The sequence below is a fragment of the Triturus cristatus genome, chromosome 8 (assembly GCF_964204655.1).
Source record: "Triturus cristatus chromosome 8, aTriCri1.1, whole genome shotgun sequence".
NCBI lineage: Eukaryota > Metazoa > Chordata > Amphibia > Caudata > Salamandridae > Triturus > Triturus cristatus.
Window position 1 is genome coordinate 1,520,597,103 of NC_140591.1, and position 19,088 is coordinate 1,520,616,190.

Here is a 19,088-nt window from a genome sequence, read left to right on the forward strand (position 1 = left end):
CCGTCACAAATGTGACTGATATCCCTTCCGCCATATTACGATGCCCATAGGACAGAATGTGATCGTAATAGGGTGGACGGGATATGCGTCACATTTGTGAAGCAGTGTTCCTCTCCGCCGACTTCGAAAAGAGGCCCTTTGTTAATTACAGTCTTGCCTAATCAGGACAGGAATCACGGTGATAACCAGCAGTGGTCTTAGTACCGCATGCATAATATATTCTTAACAGTGCTGTAAGTCACAGCCCAATGTTAAATTTGTTTTCTTTAAATGAATTTTGTTTTCGAATTTGGATGCATTTCTTACTCATTTTACATCTTTATAATGTGTTGTTCATTGTTTTTTTGGATCAATAATCTAATTTTAATTTAGGAATCTATTCTTTAAAATTCAGGCGTGTGCATCCTCTCATTAGGATTGATCACCTGTGCCATCTAGTTTTTATCTGCACACCTTCTTCCGCGACAATCACCCCTGTTCTTCAACTCCATTGTGTCCTCATCTACCGGCGTGGCCTCTGTTTGAGGGAGGTGGAGGAAACAGCCTGAATGATACTGAGGAATCAGGGTGCAGGCGATGGGACTGGGGGCAGAGACACAGCCGCACCAAAAGGTGGAGCAAAGAGAACATCTGAAGACCACCAGCAGCAGAACTGGTTGAAGAGTAGTCCAGGGAATTAGGAAGCTACATTTAACCAACAGCAGATCTGAGTGTGTAGCTTTAACAAACACAGCGATACTGCACATTGGCCACTATGCAAGGAAAGAACAGAGGAGAGAAGATCTCATAGTCCAAAAGAAAAAGCATGATCATTGGTTTCTGGGCAGAGCAATATTTGCACTAATTTGGCAACTAGACTAAAAATGTTGGTCATCAGCAAACAGTGCATGGAAGTAAGGCAGGTGGTGTGAAGAGAGAATTGGAGTTTGGAGTGGTGGGAAGGAAAGGACTACCAAAAGGACAGGATGGCTGATAGTGGCGTTCCCTTGGCCATGTAGCATCAGTTGCTTTCAAGTATTATATTTTTAATGTAATATTCTAGCTTATCAGCTCATTACTTCATTGTGTGATTTATATGCTATTTATGCTATTGGAACCTTCTTTCTTTGTCTGCTGTATGGGCGCTATGCAGCTTTAAGAGTTCTGGCAATGCATACATTTCCAATAACTAACAATACAAGTACACAATACAATGGGCATTGAGGACCGTCTTGCAAGCTGGGAGGGAGGTACAGGGTACTCCTAGGTCCAGTAGCATGGGATTCCAGTGTAGGGTGGTGAGGATGTGGTGGAGGTCAGAGTGTTGCAACCAGATGATGCAAGACAAATAAGATTTGCTAGGTCATGGATAACTATATAGAATAGGGTGTGCAGCTTGTCTCTATTTTGGGTAGTAGACAGCTAGTTAATGCTGCATATCTGGAGTGGAAACAGGGTTGGAACTGGGTAAGTTGAACAGTGCAAGTGCAGTAAATGTTATGATCTAAAGGGGGTGAAAGCATACCAGAGGAGTCTTAGGAACAGACTGAAGATCACAATTGTGCCTACATATAAGCAGTCCAAGAATGGCGAAGTGCTCGAGGTGGGCTGGTTTGAGCACTGGTGGATTTCCTGGTACCCCCAACCTCATCTGCCAAATGGCTTGCAATAATTGCATGGGCAGATATACAGCATATCTCTGTACATGTACTGAGCAGACTGTACAGTGGACGGGGCCAAGATTATACGGAGTGGAAACAAAGGCTGCAGGCGGAGCCTGTGGCACAGTGTACACCATGGACAGAGAGATGGTTTAGCAGCTCGCTCTTCTCTTTGTGGCACAGTCCCAACACCCATGTGTGAGGGTGAGCAGGTACATATGATCAAGGGGGACTATAGTGACTGGAGGAGCGGGAAGGGAGGACACAGCAGCACAGTAGTAGACCTGCAATGCTGGTCTTGCTAAGGTGCATTTATGGGTTAATATGGAACGGGCCTGGAGAAGAGCTTTAACCTATAGAGGCAATACTGACTGTATGTTGCTTTATCCAATTGGGTAATGTGGCAATGGCTTGCCTATGGGACCACATTATGCCGGGGTGGAACCAACCTAAATGTAATACTTCAGAGGCTGTGATATATTAACTAATTGGAGAAATGCTGGCTCGGCTACAAAACGTTGGTTGGCGGAAGATAAGAACATTCAGGTCAGCTTTGAAAACCTATCTTTTTGGCCGACTCACCACTGAGCTGCAGGCAACATGATCACCAGCACATAGAGACGAACGCCTAAAGTGTACTATAAATAATAATGCTATCAGCAGCACAGTGCCGACAACGCAAACATGGAAATAAGAGAGTCAACTTGGGTTGTGCAGAAGGGGATCCCTTCCTGCACTCTCACTGGTAGGGAGGTGGTGACTAGTAAAGGTAGGCTGCACTTTCAATTTCTCCTGTGACTTACCCCTCATTTATCCTGCCCAAGAGCTCAGAATAGATTGCGCAATGGCAATTTCTGCCCTTTCTAAAACTGCCTCCTCAGATTGTTCGGAGGGAGCTCAGGTGAATGGCAGGCGGAAATCTTGGCACACTGAATGAACTTAGTGCCTTTGGAAGAGGGGTGACAAGAGACACTGGTATGTATAAAAAGGCTTGAAACCGTACTGTGATAGGACGTACTTCATTAACACATTTTCGTGGCAGACAAACATTGTATGCCAGAGTTAGGGTCATCTGTCTGTACAGACCTTTATTGCATCATTTCCCCAACTAGATTTTTTTCACCAACAGTGGCTCGTTTTTCCCCCCATTGTCTTGAAATAGCTCGACCATTTGAAAAGTCTGCAACTAGGCCATACCCAAACAAAGTGAGAACAAAGAGATGAATGCTCATTTCTGATGCACCAACAGTGCCTCTTGAAGCTGGCTGTGTGCTCTTCCCCTCAGTTTGTCTTTGCACCATCATCCAGAATGGAATGGGAACTCAGTAATTGTCACATTCAGAACTGCATAAAGGTTTTTATGAGTTAGTTTTAATTTCAGGGTACTTTTACTGCATTATTTGTTCAGAAACGGAATTAAAATCATATCAATGTTACCTCAAATACCCAAATGCAAAGCGTGAACATTAAAAACAAATATATACATTTCCTCACCAATGCATCCTTCCTCGTCCATGAAAGTGTGCGACTTGAGCACCCGCCTCCGCTTTCTCTTCTTTCCAGTGGTTTGTGCCTAGAGTGTTTATTTCAAAGACATCAGCTTTAAGAAACAGTTTAAATTCAGCATTTACATATACAGAAGTAAGTGAATGCAGACAATATTCACACAATCAATATTTAGGAGGAAGTGTTAGCGATGAAGCCTTTCACGTCATCGGTGCGTGAACTAATAGCCATTAATGGTAGAATCCCTAATTAAAAATTACTGAAAGCAGTTTGAGATGATGATGATGAGGAGGACATACACTCCAGTCCAGAAGCAGACCTCACTTCATAGGACCTCGCCGCCCACATTTCTGTTGGCCTTTGCTACTTTCCACAAGATAAGTACACCGTCTCATTTTGTTGTTCAAATAGCGTCAATATTTTCCATTATAAGTATGCGCATGCTCGGTGCATTTGCATTTTATTGCACATTGGAGATATGTCATTGTGTCCTGTTTGCTTCTTTTTTAGGGCTGCGATATCTACAGTGCACCAGGAGCTACTGGGGGCTGTGGGCGACCTCTGCATGCCCTCATATCGCCCATAACAGGGGGTGGGGGGTCAGGGAGTACAGGAGGGGGAGGGTCACTGGGTGGCTTGGAAGGCTTCATATTCATGCGTTTTGCCAGAATCTTTTGTGCTATATATTTGTTTTGACGTTTCCCTTTTTCATTAAATGTGCATTTCAGAGTCGAGCAGAGATGGAGTCACATTATTGTGCTGTTCACGGGGTTGCTTTTTTGGTGCCAGCCTCCTATATTTGCTGCAGAGCGTTGATCCGCCCACTGCTGCTTCACTGGCGTTCATGGGCATAACTAACTCGGAGAGCATGGTTCTGTCCCTTTCAAGGGACGAGCCGAGGATGAACTGCCACAATTATGGGGATCCTCATTTTAAGATATGGCCAGGCTCTTCCATCGGTATTTATGAGCACACAAAGGATCTTGCATTTTCTGGGAGTACATTGGCGATTTTTGTGCTCTGAGTTTAGTGTTCATATTTACAAAATTATTAAATATTTTACTGTAATTTGGGTTTATTTAGTATTGGTTGTCTATCTCCCGTGTGGCTTGTGGAAGGCACAGGTGAGAGAGTTCTGCACAAGCAGTTTGGAAGGTGAGAGGGTGGGCTGGGCCTGTTCCTCCCAAGTCTTTCCTGGGGAGGTGGGGGATGTGGTGCAGCAGCTTAACACTGATTCCAGTGATTTTCAAGTTACAATGTAGTCTGTACTACTGTCGTAAATTGGCTGCGATTAAATTAGCGTTAGCAGAATCCATCTGGTATTTACAGGCTATCCTGTACATTTTGTGGAATCCATTTTGTATTTCTGGCAGCCATTTTGTCTTCCCTTGTGCTCTGTTTAAAGGACTGGCTATACTTAGACTCTGCTACCCTGCACATGCGCAGGAATATCTAACTGTCCATGCATCTGTTTTTAGTCTGTAACTATCAGGTTGTTTCTACCAGAGTCAGCAACGGCTAGCTCCTCCCTTGCTATTGACAGTGCATTTCTGTATGACCATCTATGTATGTAACTCTTCTCATGTATGCTTGCATCGTCCTTTTCCTGAGCCCCTGTGTGGGTATAAAAGACCCATGGTTCTTCTACTCTGGGTGCTACCTTCATTCAGCACCACAGGGTGCTGGGTGAATGTGGTTCCACCTCCTGAGGTTTAATAAACTATGTATTTTCTATTTCAGTTTCTGTGCCAACTTCTTTCTAATAGTCTGAGGACTCTGTGCAGAGAAGGGCGAACCCCTTGCACTGGTAGGCCTAGCTGAGGCCTATTTTCTACACTACAATCAGCTATTAATGGGGCAATGAAGGCAATCAATGATGCAATTTAGAGTTCCCCAGTGATGTCCTTTGCCAAGTTAACTGTTCTTTTGCTTCCTTGTCTTTGAGAAGGACGTGTAGGTCAAGAGGTTAACATTTCAGACAGCAGTTGGGTGAGCATTCCTCTGCTGTCCAGAGTGGCAAGAAATGTCAGGCACAAAAAGCACAGGACTCAGGCGATTTAGTAATTTGACACAGACCGTTTCTGGTCAAAGATATCGGGGATGGCACACCTGATGTATTAAGTGCAAGAGAAGTCAAAGGATGCGTTGTCATCCAGGCCTCCTAAACACGGGGGATTTCTCTTTAAAATGTGGATCATCCACTTTTGTATTAAGATTACTTTTTCGTGGCTAAGATATTTTAGCTACTCTTCCTAGGATAGGTCCCAATGCGAACATTAGTCTGGATACTCTAGGTGCACCTCGTTTGACCCAAACACTATCCAGACTCTTTTTAGGTGGAATTGACTCCCAATGAATGATCAGCCATTGGGTTCAATCTTCACAGGCAAGGCTAAAAGGAGCACATTAAGGTCAGCGTCCCCTCGTACTATTTCACCCACAAAGCTATTAGAAATGCTGCTTTAGATCTGGGCATGGTAACCTCTTTGGCGCAGAAGGGTAGGATACTAACGGAAGGGATAAACACACCATTTTGAATATGTCGGAATAAGCTTCTAGATATTCCTTGGCTTTTAACTCGGTATATATGGAGTGGAGTCGGCGGATGAATCTGGCCAGTCTTGGATTTAGCCCACAATTCTTGGTTGGAGCAAGAGGGCTGTGTGTTTCCATGCGGTCCGATGCCAATTACCTTCTGTTTGGTGGGAATTTATTAAAGACATTTCCACATACCCACAAACGTTTACCTCGCTCGATGAAACAAAGAGAATCTTAAGTAAAGTTTTATCCCTATGTTTTTAGCCAAGGACTGCTGATATGGAGCCCCTTCCTCTGGCCCCTTATAACAGAGCATGTAGAGGTCTACCCAGTACTACCTAGAGGAGCCGATTTACCTACATCATCGAGGCACTCATGGAGGAGCAGATACCAGAAGGGTCAAGAATAATTTTGTGCTATTCAAATAAATAGTTCTTACCCAACTTAGCAAACAAACATACCCACTTTCTCCATCAGGGGGAAATTCTAACATCTCAGTAACAGATACTTGAAGCTGTGCAGAGTTGCTGAACAGAATTTTATTTTCAGTCATGGTAGTAGGTTCATCAAAGGCCTTGGTTTCATCTCAAACAGCCCATGTCATGGTGTGCCAACATGTCCCTAAGGGCTACAGAGAGGGTGCCTCTACAAGTCCCTGGGTTTATCAGCAGTCTTAGTTCAATTTAGGAAGGAGACATCCTGTCATCAATCTTAGGTTGTTGAATAATTTTGTCTTAAGCAGATGCTTCAAGATGACAGGCATTCACTACTTGGGGGTTCCTTATTAGAAGCAGATTGGGTGGTCAAGTTAAACCTAGAGGATGCTTATCTTTAGTCTTCAACGTGGCCTTCACATCGAAGTTCCTCCAGCTTGTTTGGGGTCAAGAAAAGTTCTAAGTCATCTCTCTTCCATATGTCTCTCTGTAGCAACATGGTGCTTGACACCAAGCTCCTCAAACTGATAGTGGGTCTGTTAAGATGAAGGGGGATTTACGTGATAGTGTACAAGGCTGACATTCTGTTCATGCCACAGACAGGCTGAGGCCAATGGGTAAAATGCAGATGCCTATGTCAGTTCTTCAGTAGTTGGAGTTTGTCATCAGTCACAAGCAGTGGATTCTAGTTCCATCTCCAAACATTCAGCTAATCTGCTTCTTGGTGGATCAGTAAATGCACACCCTTTTCTTCTGAGATGAAATAGCTAGAGTATCTAGAGTGTAAAAAGGAAGATATGTGGAGTGCTGAAGTTTGATCATCTGTCCCAGAGATTAGCCAGGAATGTGACTATTTTCAGAAACAATTCAACTCCAACCCCAGCAGTGCAGGGCCTTTCGGAGATTCAAAGCACTTCAGTTGAGAAAAGGCCTTCCTTACATGCCATTACTTTCTTTTTTTTCCAGATGCAAGTAAGGAGTGGGTTGGTGGGTCTCCTAAATGGAAACTTAGAATGAAAAATCTATTTCAGATCAAGCTCCAGATACCATGTTGAAGTCAGACAATTGCAAGCTAGGAAAGGGCCCAGATATGGACAAGTGGTTACAGGAGTAAAATGAGCAACAGAAGAAAGACTGACAAATTGAACAGAACTGCTTTTTCGTTCCTCCTCAGTGAAACGTCTGGTTCACGGAAAAGCCATTTCGGTATTGTGAATAGAAAGCATTTAGACAGTCAGATACATACAAAAGTTGGTGATGCATGATCGAAGAGTCCCCGGGGATTTAACCCGGGATTTGAGGTATTTCTGTTTAGAAAGCGGTTTAATTGCACAAATTTAATATCTTCAAGGGATATCAAACCAGGAATCTTCAGGACCTGTGCACTGGGATTTGGATCAGACTGTTTTCTAATGCCTCAAAAACTTGTGGGAGCTGCAATGGTATATCTCATTGCCTTGCGTCGATATTAAACAATTCCCAGATTCTTCAATTGCCCATGGGTCTAGGAGTGGGCACTCTTTTTTTTTTTTTGAAAATTTTATTGAACAATAAATCAATTACAAGCATGGGCCTACAACCACCAGGGCCGGCCGCTAGATTCAGAAAGGATCATACAGATGTTAAGGCAGTAGTCGACTCCCGGGGCCCCGCCCCGTACATGGCTCCGGATAGTCCTAGGGAAGCAGGATACATAGGTTTAACATAAATAACAAATAAAAAAAAAAAAAAAAAAAAAAAGGCGAGGCGTAAGGGCAAAAAATGTGGGTCAGGCTACATCCGGGGGACTCTACTTCAGACCTTCAAATAGCTATCAAGAGGAAGGAGTACTGATAGGTCGGGGGGGGGGGGGGTCACGGGAGAGGAACGTCTATATTCGGTTATTCCAAAAGTCGCAAGGAACCATCAAGGGTCAGGGGAACAAAGCAATATCGGTGTCCACTAGGGGGGGAATACAGATACCCCCACGATACGCGTTCCATTGCCCCCAGATTCTACCCCATGCCCCCGGTTTACCACGAGCCACATACACAGTCTTCTCCCTGAACATGCACCAGTCCATGTTCTCCTTCCATACGGACACGGTGGGAGGCCGCTGGGAACCCCAAAGCTGCGCTATATCTCTCTTGGCAATCATGTTCCCCAGGGCCGCCCACCGAGTCTGAGCCGCGTTATAATCATTGGGCTCCCACACATTCAGGACACAGCGACGTACCTCCGGCAGCAGCACAACCCCGGTGACTTGTCCCATGACCACATGAACCCGGCGCCAGTATTCCGCCACCTCGCGACACTCCCAAAGGATATGGAGAAAGGTGGCTCTGAGTCCACATCCCCGCTTACAGAGCCCGTCTTCAGAAAATCCCATCGAGACCAAACGGGGACCCGTCACATACACCCGGTGGAGAATCTTGAGTTGGACCAGGCGGAGACGGGCTGGAATGGCCACTTCCTTGGGGGACGACAGTGCGGACTGCCAGTCCTCGTCGTCCAGTTCCACCCCATCCCCCGTCCACGCCTCCCGGAGGCACACCAAGAGGTCAGCCCGATTATTGATAAGTTTTTTATAAATTAATGAGATAGTACTGTCGGGGACATGACCATCGAGTATGCGGTCCTCGAGGGGCGAAGAAGCCGGGATCTTGGTCCCCTCCCCAAAAACAGAGAGCAGGGCATGCCGAATCTGGGCGTAGCGGAAGAACTCCCTTTCCGTAAGTTAGTATTCGCTCTGGAGCGCCGCGAATGTTTTAACCGCACCCTTAATCCATAAGTCTCCCACTCTACTAATACCAATCGTGTCCCAACGTTCAAACCCCTTCGTTGTCCAGAGGCTTCCCAGGCGGTCGGAGGCAAACAGAGGAGTGGCACATGTTAATCGCTCACTCCAGCCCAAGGCTACATTGGCCGCCTTCCAGATCCGTACCGCAATCTTAGTAGGGCCCGTAAGGGTCCGTCCAGCCGAGCTGGAGTAAAGTGCCCTGTTATAGTTTCCGCCGGGAAGCAGGAATTTATCCATCTCATACGCCGGATTCAAGCCAGGCGCATACGTGGCATGATTAATGGCCGATAGCTGTGAGGCCCAATAATACCTGCGAATGTCGGGAAGCGCGATGCCCCCGTCGTACCAGGGGAGAGTAAGCTTTGCCAGAGCGATACGCGTCCGTCCGTCCCACACCAGTCTCCTCTGCAGGCTCTCCACCTCCCGAAAGTAGGACACAGGAATAACATCGAAGGAGTTCTGAAGTGCATAGAGAAATCTGGGAAGGGACATCATTTTAAACAGTGCTGCCCGACCCAGCGGGGACAAGGGCAGCTTACACCACCGAGCCGTGTCTTCCCTCAGACGCCGAAGTGGAAGCAGGAGATTCTGCTCATAGCGAGCCACCGGGTCCATCGAGACGTATATTCCCAAGTATTTAAAGCCGGACAGAGATAATTGGATCGGAAGCCGAGGCGGCAAGAGAGGAGGGTCACCGGAGATAGGATAGACACAGGATTTAGACCAGTTGATCGTTAGACCCGAATTTCTCCCAAAGGAAGTCAGAACATCAAAGAGAACATTAAGCGACTGCCGCGGCGAGGTGAGATACAGGAGAATATCGTCCGCATACAACGAGACCCGATCCTCGAAGCCCGGGGCCCACCGGATCCCTCTGATCGAGGGCTCCCAGCGGAGCCAAGCAGCGAGCGGCTCCAAGGCAAGAGCAAAGAGCAGAGGGGACAACGGGCACCCCTGCCTCGTACCCCTACCGAGAGCGAAGGGCCGAGAGACCCGCCCATTAACTACCACCTGAGCCACGGGTCCCGTGTAAAGAAGCTTCACCCAGCCAAGAAATCCCTCCCCAAAGCCGAATTTGGTCAAGACAGCCCAGAGGAATGGCCACTCAATGGTGTCAAAGGCCATCGTGGCGTCTAAAGAAACCAGCACGGCTGGTTCGGAGAGGTACTCCGCCCTGGCGAGGGCGCCGTGAAGACGCCGCAAGTTAAGAGCGGTGTTACGGTGAGGGATGAAGCCGCATTGATCAGGATGAATCAAATCGCAGATGACGCTCAACAAACGATTGGCAAGGACTTTAGCCAGGATTTTAGGCTCCGCATTTAGCAGTGAAATAGGCCTGTAGGAGGCACAGCGATCTCGTGGCTTACCGTCCTTGGGGATCACGACTATCGTAGCCAGACGCTGGTCGTCAGGAAGGGAGCCTGCCTCAAGGGACTCCTGAAACATACGACGGAGGAAGGGCGCGAGTTTATCCGGGCGCAACTTATATAATTCAATAGGCAGCCCGTTGGGACCCATCGCCTTGCCCGAACGAAGGGACCGAATCGCAGTTGCAATTTCATCTACAGACAAGGGGGTGTCCAGCTGCTCACGGTCTTCGACGGACAGGCCGGGCAAAGCAATATCCCTCAGCAGAAGGCGAGAGTCTTCTTCATCCCTATCAGTCACCGGGGAGTACACGGCCCGGAGGTGGTCAGCGAAACATTCCACAATCTCACCAGGCTCAGTCACACACACTCCATCCGAGACACACAGCTCCGGGACCACACGATTCACTCTCTCCTTCTTATCCAGCCACGCAATCAACTTTCCCGCCTTGTCCCCGGCATCATACAATCGACCCTGCTGCTCCCTATACATCGTTTTGGCAGCGTCAGTGACAAGAGACCTGTATTCAAACTGTTTCAGGCTGAGGGCATGGAGCCCGTCCGGAGTGACACCCGTCTCCAAGGCCGACTCCAGCCCCGAGATGTCAGTCTCCAGCTTCACCACTGCCTCACTCTTGAGCTTCTTAGCCACCACTATCTGGGAGAGGGCGTGTCCGCGGATTACGGTTTTAAAGGCTTCCCACAGGGACATTGCGGACGACACCGACCCCTCGTTTTCAAGGAAGTATTGGTCCATAGCCTTAACCAGGCTGTCGGGAGTGGGCACTCTTGCTTTTCTCCAACCGTAGGTAGACAATCAGGTTTATGCATTTCCTCATTTTTCATGATTCTTCGATCTCTAATCCATGTCAGGAAGGACAGAGTGCAATGGTCGCACTAATGTCTAACTTTTTGACAGCTGGTACTGGACCCAGAGGGCTCCTCTCATAAGCTGGTACTTGAGGGTCACCTACCGCTGACAGCTCAGCAAATTTTCAGGGGTTCCTGGGATGTCCCTAGTCTTTGCATGAATTTCTCCTAGTCACGCATATTTCAAGGTTCAATCTATTCACACTAATGCTCAATCTGGGTGTGTGGAATGGCACATTTATTGATGGTGCTTCTACAGGAGAGGTACTTAACCTTTGAGTTTCACTTTATGGGACTAAGGCTTACAATTTGAACAGTTATAGGTATGATGCGGAAGCTGGTCATACTTTAGTTAAAGGTGAACCATTCTTTTATGTCTGTTGTCCTTTCAAATGGTTTCAGATGCAAAGGATTTAGATGTAGGCAGAGTATTCTTCCCTATGAAATACCTTTCTATCTCATCAGACGTACAATTTTTTTTTCGACCGCTACATTGTATACAAGATTTCCTAATGATGCCACATTATGGGAGGTTAAATGTTGCCATTGTTAGGAAGCACAGATTTGTGTTTTCAGACCGCCTTTGGATTCTCAACTTGTGATTGCTTTCAAGAAGCCATACAAATGTATTTTCATTCACCTTGGCAAGATGGGATTAGGGCTTAAAGGGAGTGGCAATTAATTCATACATAAACGTTAGGAGCTCATTCGAGAAGAATTCTTTGGAATCAGAGGGCTTTTTTTATCTTCTGGGAGGTAAGGAAATGTTATTAGAGCGGCAGACTGGTCTTATGAATCTACTTTTACAACTTTATTGACAAGTCGATACCTCATGCATCACAGTAAGTGAGGTACAGGTTCTGAACTAGTCATAACGAGCCTAAATAACTAAAAATCTGCCTCACTACTGTGAGAAGAGTCTTAGATTTCTACCATAAGTGAGGAGGTTAATATTATTTTGTTTCTAGCCTCTCACATATGGATGTTTTTCTCTTGTAGTGTGATCCTAGGGGATCAAGTCTGGGGATCCAGTTCTTGGCACCATTATGTTCATGGTTGGTTTAAATGTTTTACCGTTTGTATAATCATTACATTGTTCTGCGATCTTCTGTGTTTTCTCCATAAAGAAGAGGAGGATGAATGATGTCAGGCAAGGGATTAGGACAAAAGGCCTGACTCACTTTTGAGGAGCTGGGTATGACCTCATCAATCGGGTAAGCTCAGAAAGTCTGTGGAGTTTTAATGTGGAGCTTGTTCTCATCCATTTTAAAATATTTTCTGTCATTTATTATTTGCTACTAGAGGACCTGCAGAGAAGAAGTCAATTTACAATTGCTGCCTTTGTCTCTTTAATAGGATTTAAACTTCCATTCAGAGTAGGGATGAAGATTTTGCGTCAGTCTCAAGAAATCTACTTGCCCACTCGCTATGGTGAGTCAGGTTTTATCCAGGTGGGCTATTTTTAGGACCTATTGGTGGTTCTGGTGAGCTGACTAGAACCAACCATCTTGTATAAAGTGTGACACCTGACCCCCTACCGGACCAACATGTTCTAAGATGGGGGAGCTAGAACTGCTTTCCTGAAGTACCAACGGTGGCGGGAGTAGAAGTGGAGGAGGATTGCTGCTGAGAGGCTCCCCTAAGACGCCCTTTATTCTTCTCTCTGTACGATGTGTACAAAGGGTTCTGCTGCTGGCCCTGTTGAGTCTGCTGGTGGCCACGAAAGGAAGTACCTCTTCTGAAACCACGATACCGCTTGTAGCTGTATCCTCTGGACTGCACCTGGAGGCCCAGAGACTTTGCAGTAGCCCTGCTATCCTTAAAATGCTGTAAGGCAGAATTAGCCTTTGACCCAAATAGTCTTGACCCATCAAAGGGCAAATCCACCAAAGTCGCTTGATCCTCAGGAGAAAATCCAGACGATCTAAGCCAGGCTTGTCTTCTTATCACCACAGAAGACCCCATCACATGAGCCTCAGAGTCAGCAGTGTCCAGACCAGATTGTATCACCTAACAGGCCGCAGCTTGAGAATCAGAAAGGGTCTCCAAGAAATTATTTTGATCCTCTTCAGGCAACTTTGGAGCTAGCTGCTTGACTAAGTCCATCAAAACATGGATATACCTCCTAAGAAGACAGGTTGCATTAGTGGACTTCAGATCCATACTAGCAGAAGAGAACACCTTCTTTTCTGCCTGCTCCATCTTTTTTAGAATCCCTATCACCAGGTATGGTAGGGAAAGAACCAGAAGACTGCTTCGAACAAGAAGTCTGGACCACCAAGCTTTCCGGTGATGGATGCGAAGACAGGAAAGCTGTATCCCCAGGAGCAGGCCTGTACCTTCTTGAGATGGAATGAGAAACTGCAGGAGCAGACAAAGGCTTCTGCCAAACTTCTATTATAGGCTCCGTTAAGGCATCAAAGGGTAGCAGCGGTTCAGAGGCTGAAGAAGATGCATTAAGAACCTCCGTAAGGATATTAGATTTTACCTCCTTTGAAGGAAGTTGCAGATCAAGCAGATCAGCTGCCTTCCTTATCACCACGTGATAAGGAGCAATGTCTTGTAACACTACAGCCTTTGGGGAAGAAAGATCATATTCAGGAGAAGTATCCAACCCACTGGCCACTTGTAAGCCCTCAAACTCGTCCACAGACTCATCAATTTCTCCTTCCTCCTGATCCTGTGCATATTCCTCCTCCTCAAGGAGTTTCTGCGCCTCCCCCCTAGAGCGCTGTTTAAGAATCAGCGGCGCCATGCGCGGCGCCGGGGAGGGCATCAACGGCTTCGATGGCGGAGCCTCAGCTTCAAACCTCGGCGTCGATCGAATTCGAGGAGGCGCCGACTCGACAGCCAATGGAGTCCGCGGAGCCGGAGTGGAAGATCTCGGCGCCGGGAAATGCCAAGCCGGAGTCGACGGCAAGATTGGCATAAAGGGTGCTTGAGGATAGTGGTGAGAAACACCCAAGTTAAAGGCCAAAGGAGCTACGGGCCCAAAGCCGCACCAGATGGAGTAGAGGCCCTGGCAAACATGCCAAACATTCCATTTATAAAATGCGTTGTGTCTGATCCAGGAACAGGAAAAGGAGGATATGGATCCGTACCTTCCTGAAGCGGAACCACCTGAGGCTGAACTGGAGCCTGAGGAGCCGGGGACGGCGCCCGCACAGGTGAAGCCACACAGTTTGGAGACGACTCCCTGGGCGTCGGCGACATAGCAGGAGCCGGAGATCCTTCATGCGACAAAGAGCCCTTCGACGCCGGCGACCTCGGAACCGGAGATGGAACCAGCGTCACCCGTGGCGATGGAGTCAGAGAAGGAGAAAAAGTCCTTTCTTCGAAGTCGCTTAGCTGGAGAAGGTGACCTCGACTTCGTAGCCCTGACCTTCGACGAACGGTGCCGAGAGCCATGTCTCCTCCTAGACTTCTTATGTTTTTTCGATTTCGAAGTATGAGAAGACGACGACGTGGCTCTTTTATGACCCCTCTTCTCCTTTTTGGCTTTGGCCATAAACAGCTTAGCCTTGCGCTCCTTAATGGCCTTTGGATTCATTTTCCTGCAGCTTCGGTATTATTCGACATCGTGATCCAACGATAAGCACCAAAGACAATCTTCATGCGGGTCAGTGATTGACATGTGACTGCTGCACTCCCTGCAGGGCTTAAACCCAGTCTTGCTAGAAGTTGCCATTGGAAATACTCGAGGATACAAAGTTTTCTCCAAAGAAAATGGAGAGCCCCTAGAAAAACCGTTATGTGTCGACGGCGCGGAAAAAGGGAACTGACGTCATCATGCCGACGAGGTCCTTTTATGGCTCTGGTGACGTCATGCGGAGCCGCGAGCAGAGCCGTAGCATTAGGACGTCCTCGTCGACGTGGGAGAGCTAGGAAAGAATTTCAGCGGAATGCTGGCGCAGGGGGTATTCATAAGGTGAGGAATCCACAGGCAGAAGTATCCATCAGAATCTAATTATACATGGAGCAAAAGTTTAGTCTGTAAAATCAAACAAAAGAGTTTTTTTATACAGCACAAACGCTGAACTTGTAGAGTACATTACAGTTTGGTCGAGTAGCTTATTCAAGTCACTAGACCTGCAGGTCTGCTAATATTTTTAGGATATATTTTTTGTTTTTCGAGGACTGTGTATGACCATTTGTAATGTAAAGATATGTGCAATGGGGTTTCGCACAGAGTTCATGTCTATATTCCTGATTTAGATGGGACACTGAAAGGATTTTTAATCTAAAAATAATGCTTTATTTTAGCTTTCTACTATTTAAAACATCCTCCAAGTTTTAATGGATAAAATACATTCTCCCTTGTTTTCTCTACATTTCTTACCTCAGCAGGCTGGGACTCTGGCTCTGTTTTCACTGCAGGCTCAGGCGGTGATGATGACTGGAGTTGTTCTTCCATGGCTACAGGTGAAGCGGGAGCATCTACCACAAAACAGGGAAAGGTTGAACACGTAATTACATGAGCCAGATTAAAGATGATTCAGATTAGGATGAAAGTGTAGCACAACAGCTGAGCAAACACATGATTTCAGATAGACACACAGGGGCCAATTAGGACGTCAGTCGGAAAGCCTCCGACCACAGGTCGGAGGCTTTCCGACCGACATCCTTCATTTAAACCTGACCGCCTAATTACAAAAAAGGCGGTCGGAGTTTATACTAGCTGGTCATTCCGTCTGGCTTCAGTAGGGCTCAAGGAGCACGTCGGCCAGTCGGAGGATGCTCATAACCCCCATAGGACGGTGTTTACGCCGTCGGGATTATGATGTCAGTTTCAGACAGGTTTTCCATGTCGGGCTTTCAGACATTGAAAGCCTGTTGGAAAGCAACTTAGGGGGCCCCTAGCACGGCTCCCATCCATCAGCGGCTTCCGGTTGGAGGCCACCTATGATGCACCCCCTGTAAATTCCTGCCCCTGTGTGGCAGGCACCGTGAGGTGCAGGTATTCACAGAAACTTTCATTTCTCAATGGGAGGTTGTACTGTGGCCGGTGTCCGACCGCAGTACAAACTCCCATAGAGAAATGGGAGTTTCTGCGGTCACATCGTAATAGCGGGTGTGGAACCGCCGACCTATGTTCGGTCGGTTCTCACACCGAAACAGTGTCGGTCTACCCGACATCGTAATAGGCCCCACAGTGTCTACATTTTAGACCAAAGGAAACATTCAAATAGACCTTGGTTAGAGGTTACTGTTGAGTTCTGTCAAAACGATCAACACAATATTTTTCTGAAGAACAAGGAGATCGACATGTCAACTGTTACTTTGATATTCATTCAATTGTTCAAAACTACTAACATTGCTATATTTTGGCCATTAGTGGTTACTTGTATAACATACACCGAAAATCACAGTAAGCATATTAGGTACAACAGAAGGTCCTATACTGTGGCATATTGCTTCGTCTTTTAGAAATAAAACCACATTTTGAAAAGCTTCAACCTTTCTATTGAAATAAAAATTGCGATTTCTGTATAGTTTTTTTGAGAATTAAATATGTTAATTTGTGCATTTGTTTGAAGCATGCTTGTTTCTTTAGTTCTTAATATTGCTTAGAAGTTCAAATTATATAAATTGCTTAGGCCAGGGTCTCCGGCTTCCGGTAGAGATTCAATGGGAGACCACATAAGAAAACCGGTGAGGAACCGCTGAGCTAATGGGTAAGATCGTGCTGCCTGAGAGGTGAACTGAGCATACCCAAGTGTATGCATACACAACAAATCGGTACACGAATGAGAGGACAAGAGGCTAAAATGCATTGGCAGATTTTCACATGGATTCTTATGATCAGAGATTTTTCGTAAATAAAAATGAGAAAGGACAATCCTGATAGACTGTGAATTTATTTCCATACAAAAATTTTTGCTAATCCGTATCGCCAGACTAGTAGTATTTGTAATGAAAGCTGTGTCCCCTTTACTGCTTCTCAAGAAAAACACCATCTGTACGGATTGAGTGGTGCCACACAATCCAATGCCATCACTGCCGTTCAGCTCATAGCCTGGTAAAAGGGGAGAGAGCCACCCTCATCATTGCTGGGGGGAGACGCAGAGTTAGATTGGTAACGTAGGCACTCGGGCAATGCCCAAGGAGCCGGTGTCCAGTTCCAGCTGTGGGTTGCTTTTATGAGCTGTCTGGGGGGGCCGATTAGGGTGGTTTCTGCGTTGTTCGGATACTGCCAGCGGGGCTCTGAGCGGCCTTTCTGGAGGCAGATGGGAGTCCATTACCTCCCTTTTATCAACAGGCAGAGGTGTCACTCTCTTTCTCTCGCTGGGCCGGCCAATTAATGTGTGCGTGCTGAGCAGGGTCAGGGGGCCTGAGCAGAAGTGGCCTCACTTGTTTTCAGGTGTGTTTCACCAGTGTGAACTAATCCGTGCAATTTCACCGAAGCAGTGTTTGTTGCGGAAAGGAAATATGCAAATGTGGGCCACTTTTTTTGGCGCGCCCAGGCCGATTTTTAATCCCAGTCAAACCCTGGGGAGATGGGTGTTTCCCCTTTCTACAGACCAAAACACGTCCAGGCGCGAGAGGCGCTGGCGGCTGGCAGCGTAAACACCTGCGTCATCAGCTGTCAGTGTTGCCAGATTGGGCTATTTCCCGCACAATTGGGTGACTGTTTTCCCCAGTTGTGCGGGAAAAACCCATGCCTGGCGGGGGGCTACTTTTTGGGCTAGAATTAAAAGGGTGTGCGCAATTTTACTGGCCTGGGCGGGCGCCGACCACGAGGAGTCCGTAGCGTTATGGGGGTAGTCACTGTCAGTGGCAAATGAGAGTGCAGCGCGCGCTAAGAGACTGCCACTCATTGGAGGTCAGATCCTGGGCCTGCCTGTGCGCACATGATGACCCCGCCCACCCTAGAGCAGCAGCCAGCCAGCCAGCAGGCATGCATCATGACCATGACGAAGCACGTGATGTTGTGCAGAACGCTAACTTGTTACGTTTTGTACAGTAGGTGCACTTACTCTTATTTTGCACATGCGCGCTGCACCGCCTCACGCACCACCCAGAGGGGGCACCTAGCTTTGTTGTTGCGTCAACTTGTGTGTGTGCGGGCACTGCGGGCCAATGTGGGGGTCCCCCAGGGCCGTCAATCCTGTAGCGCGTGAAAACGCTACCAATGACGGCCCTGGGTATCATTTTTTGGCCAGCCCCTGCGGTTCTCATATAATGCTGGGACTGAGTGACGTGACGCTCTGAACTCGAAGCGCATGTTGGGAGCAGAGAGGTGTGAGCACCGGAATCCTCTGGGCATAGTGTGGGTGAGTGTTGGAGCTGGCGGGAGGGTCTTCGCTTCGGGTGGCTTAAAATATTACTGGGACACATAGGGCGCATTTCGGAGTTCCCAATACATTTGTACCGTCATCATATTTTACGAATGAACATGTTATGTACGACACCTGCTCCTGTGATAGGTGTCGGACATTGTAGCGTAGCGCACTTTCTGTATGCTTTTACATTCGTTAAAGCTTCTTTGATTCGTTTTTCCGTAATCATGTCTGATCTCGATGTTTAAGGGCTCACGCGAGAGTCGAGGTGGGCGATCTGGCAATTTCAAAGAGGATCGAGCCAGAGTCAGGCCAGGATTCTGGCTTGGTCCAAAGAGCCAGATCACGAGTCGAACCTTCCAAAGAGTTAACATGTTACTCGGGAAACTATTGACATGAAGAGATATTATGAAGATTCTTTAATATTAAGGAGAATTTTTTATTTCAATAGCGTGGCAATTAATTACATACTTTTATAGCATTGCACTGAGTGACAGTAACATTTTTGGAGGCAATATCAATATAGCCGTAGGACACTAATCCAAACGTTTTTGGAGCCCCCACAAAGTTTCTCCGCGGGTACCTACGCTTCAAGGAAACACCTGCGAAGTGCATCAAAGCTTAGACGGATATGTTCCGTCACTGCTTTGATCTCTAGGTTCTGTAGAAACATT

The 19,088-nt window shown here is 47.0% G+C and overlaps 1 protein-coding gene across 1 annotated transcript in view; it reads right to left on the minus strand.

Moving 5' to 3' along the window:
• Positions 1-19,088, minus strand: part of POLD3 (DNA polymerase delta 3, accessory subunit) — a 176,663-nt gene that overhangs the window by 1,332 nt on the left and 156,243 nt on the right. The window contains exons 10-11 of the mRNA XM_085623362.1: positions 15,474-15,571; positions 3,135-3,213 (exon numbers count right to left, since the gene is read on the minus strand). Of these exons, the coding sequence (XP_085479488.1) occupies positions 3,135-3,213; positions 15,474-15,571 (177 nt within the window). The remainder of the gene's footprint in view (positions 1-3,134; positions 3,214-15,473; positions 15,572-19,088) is intronic.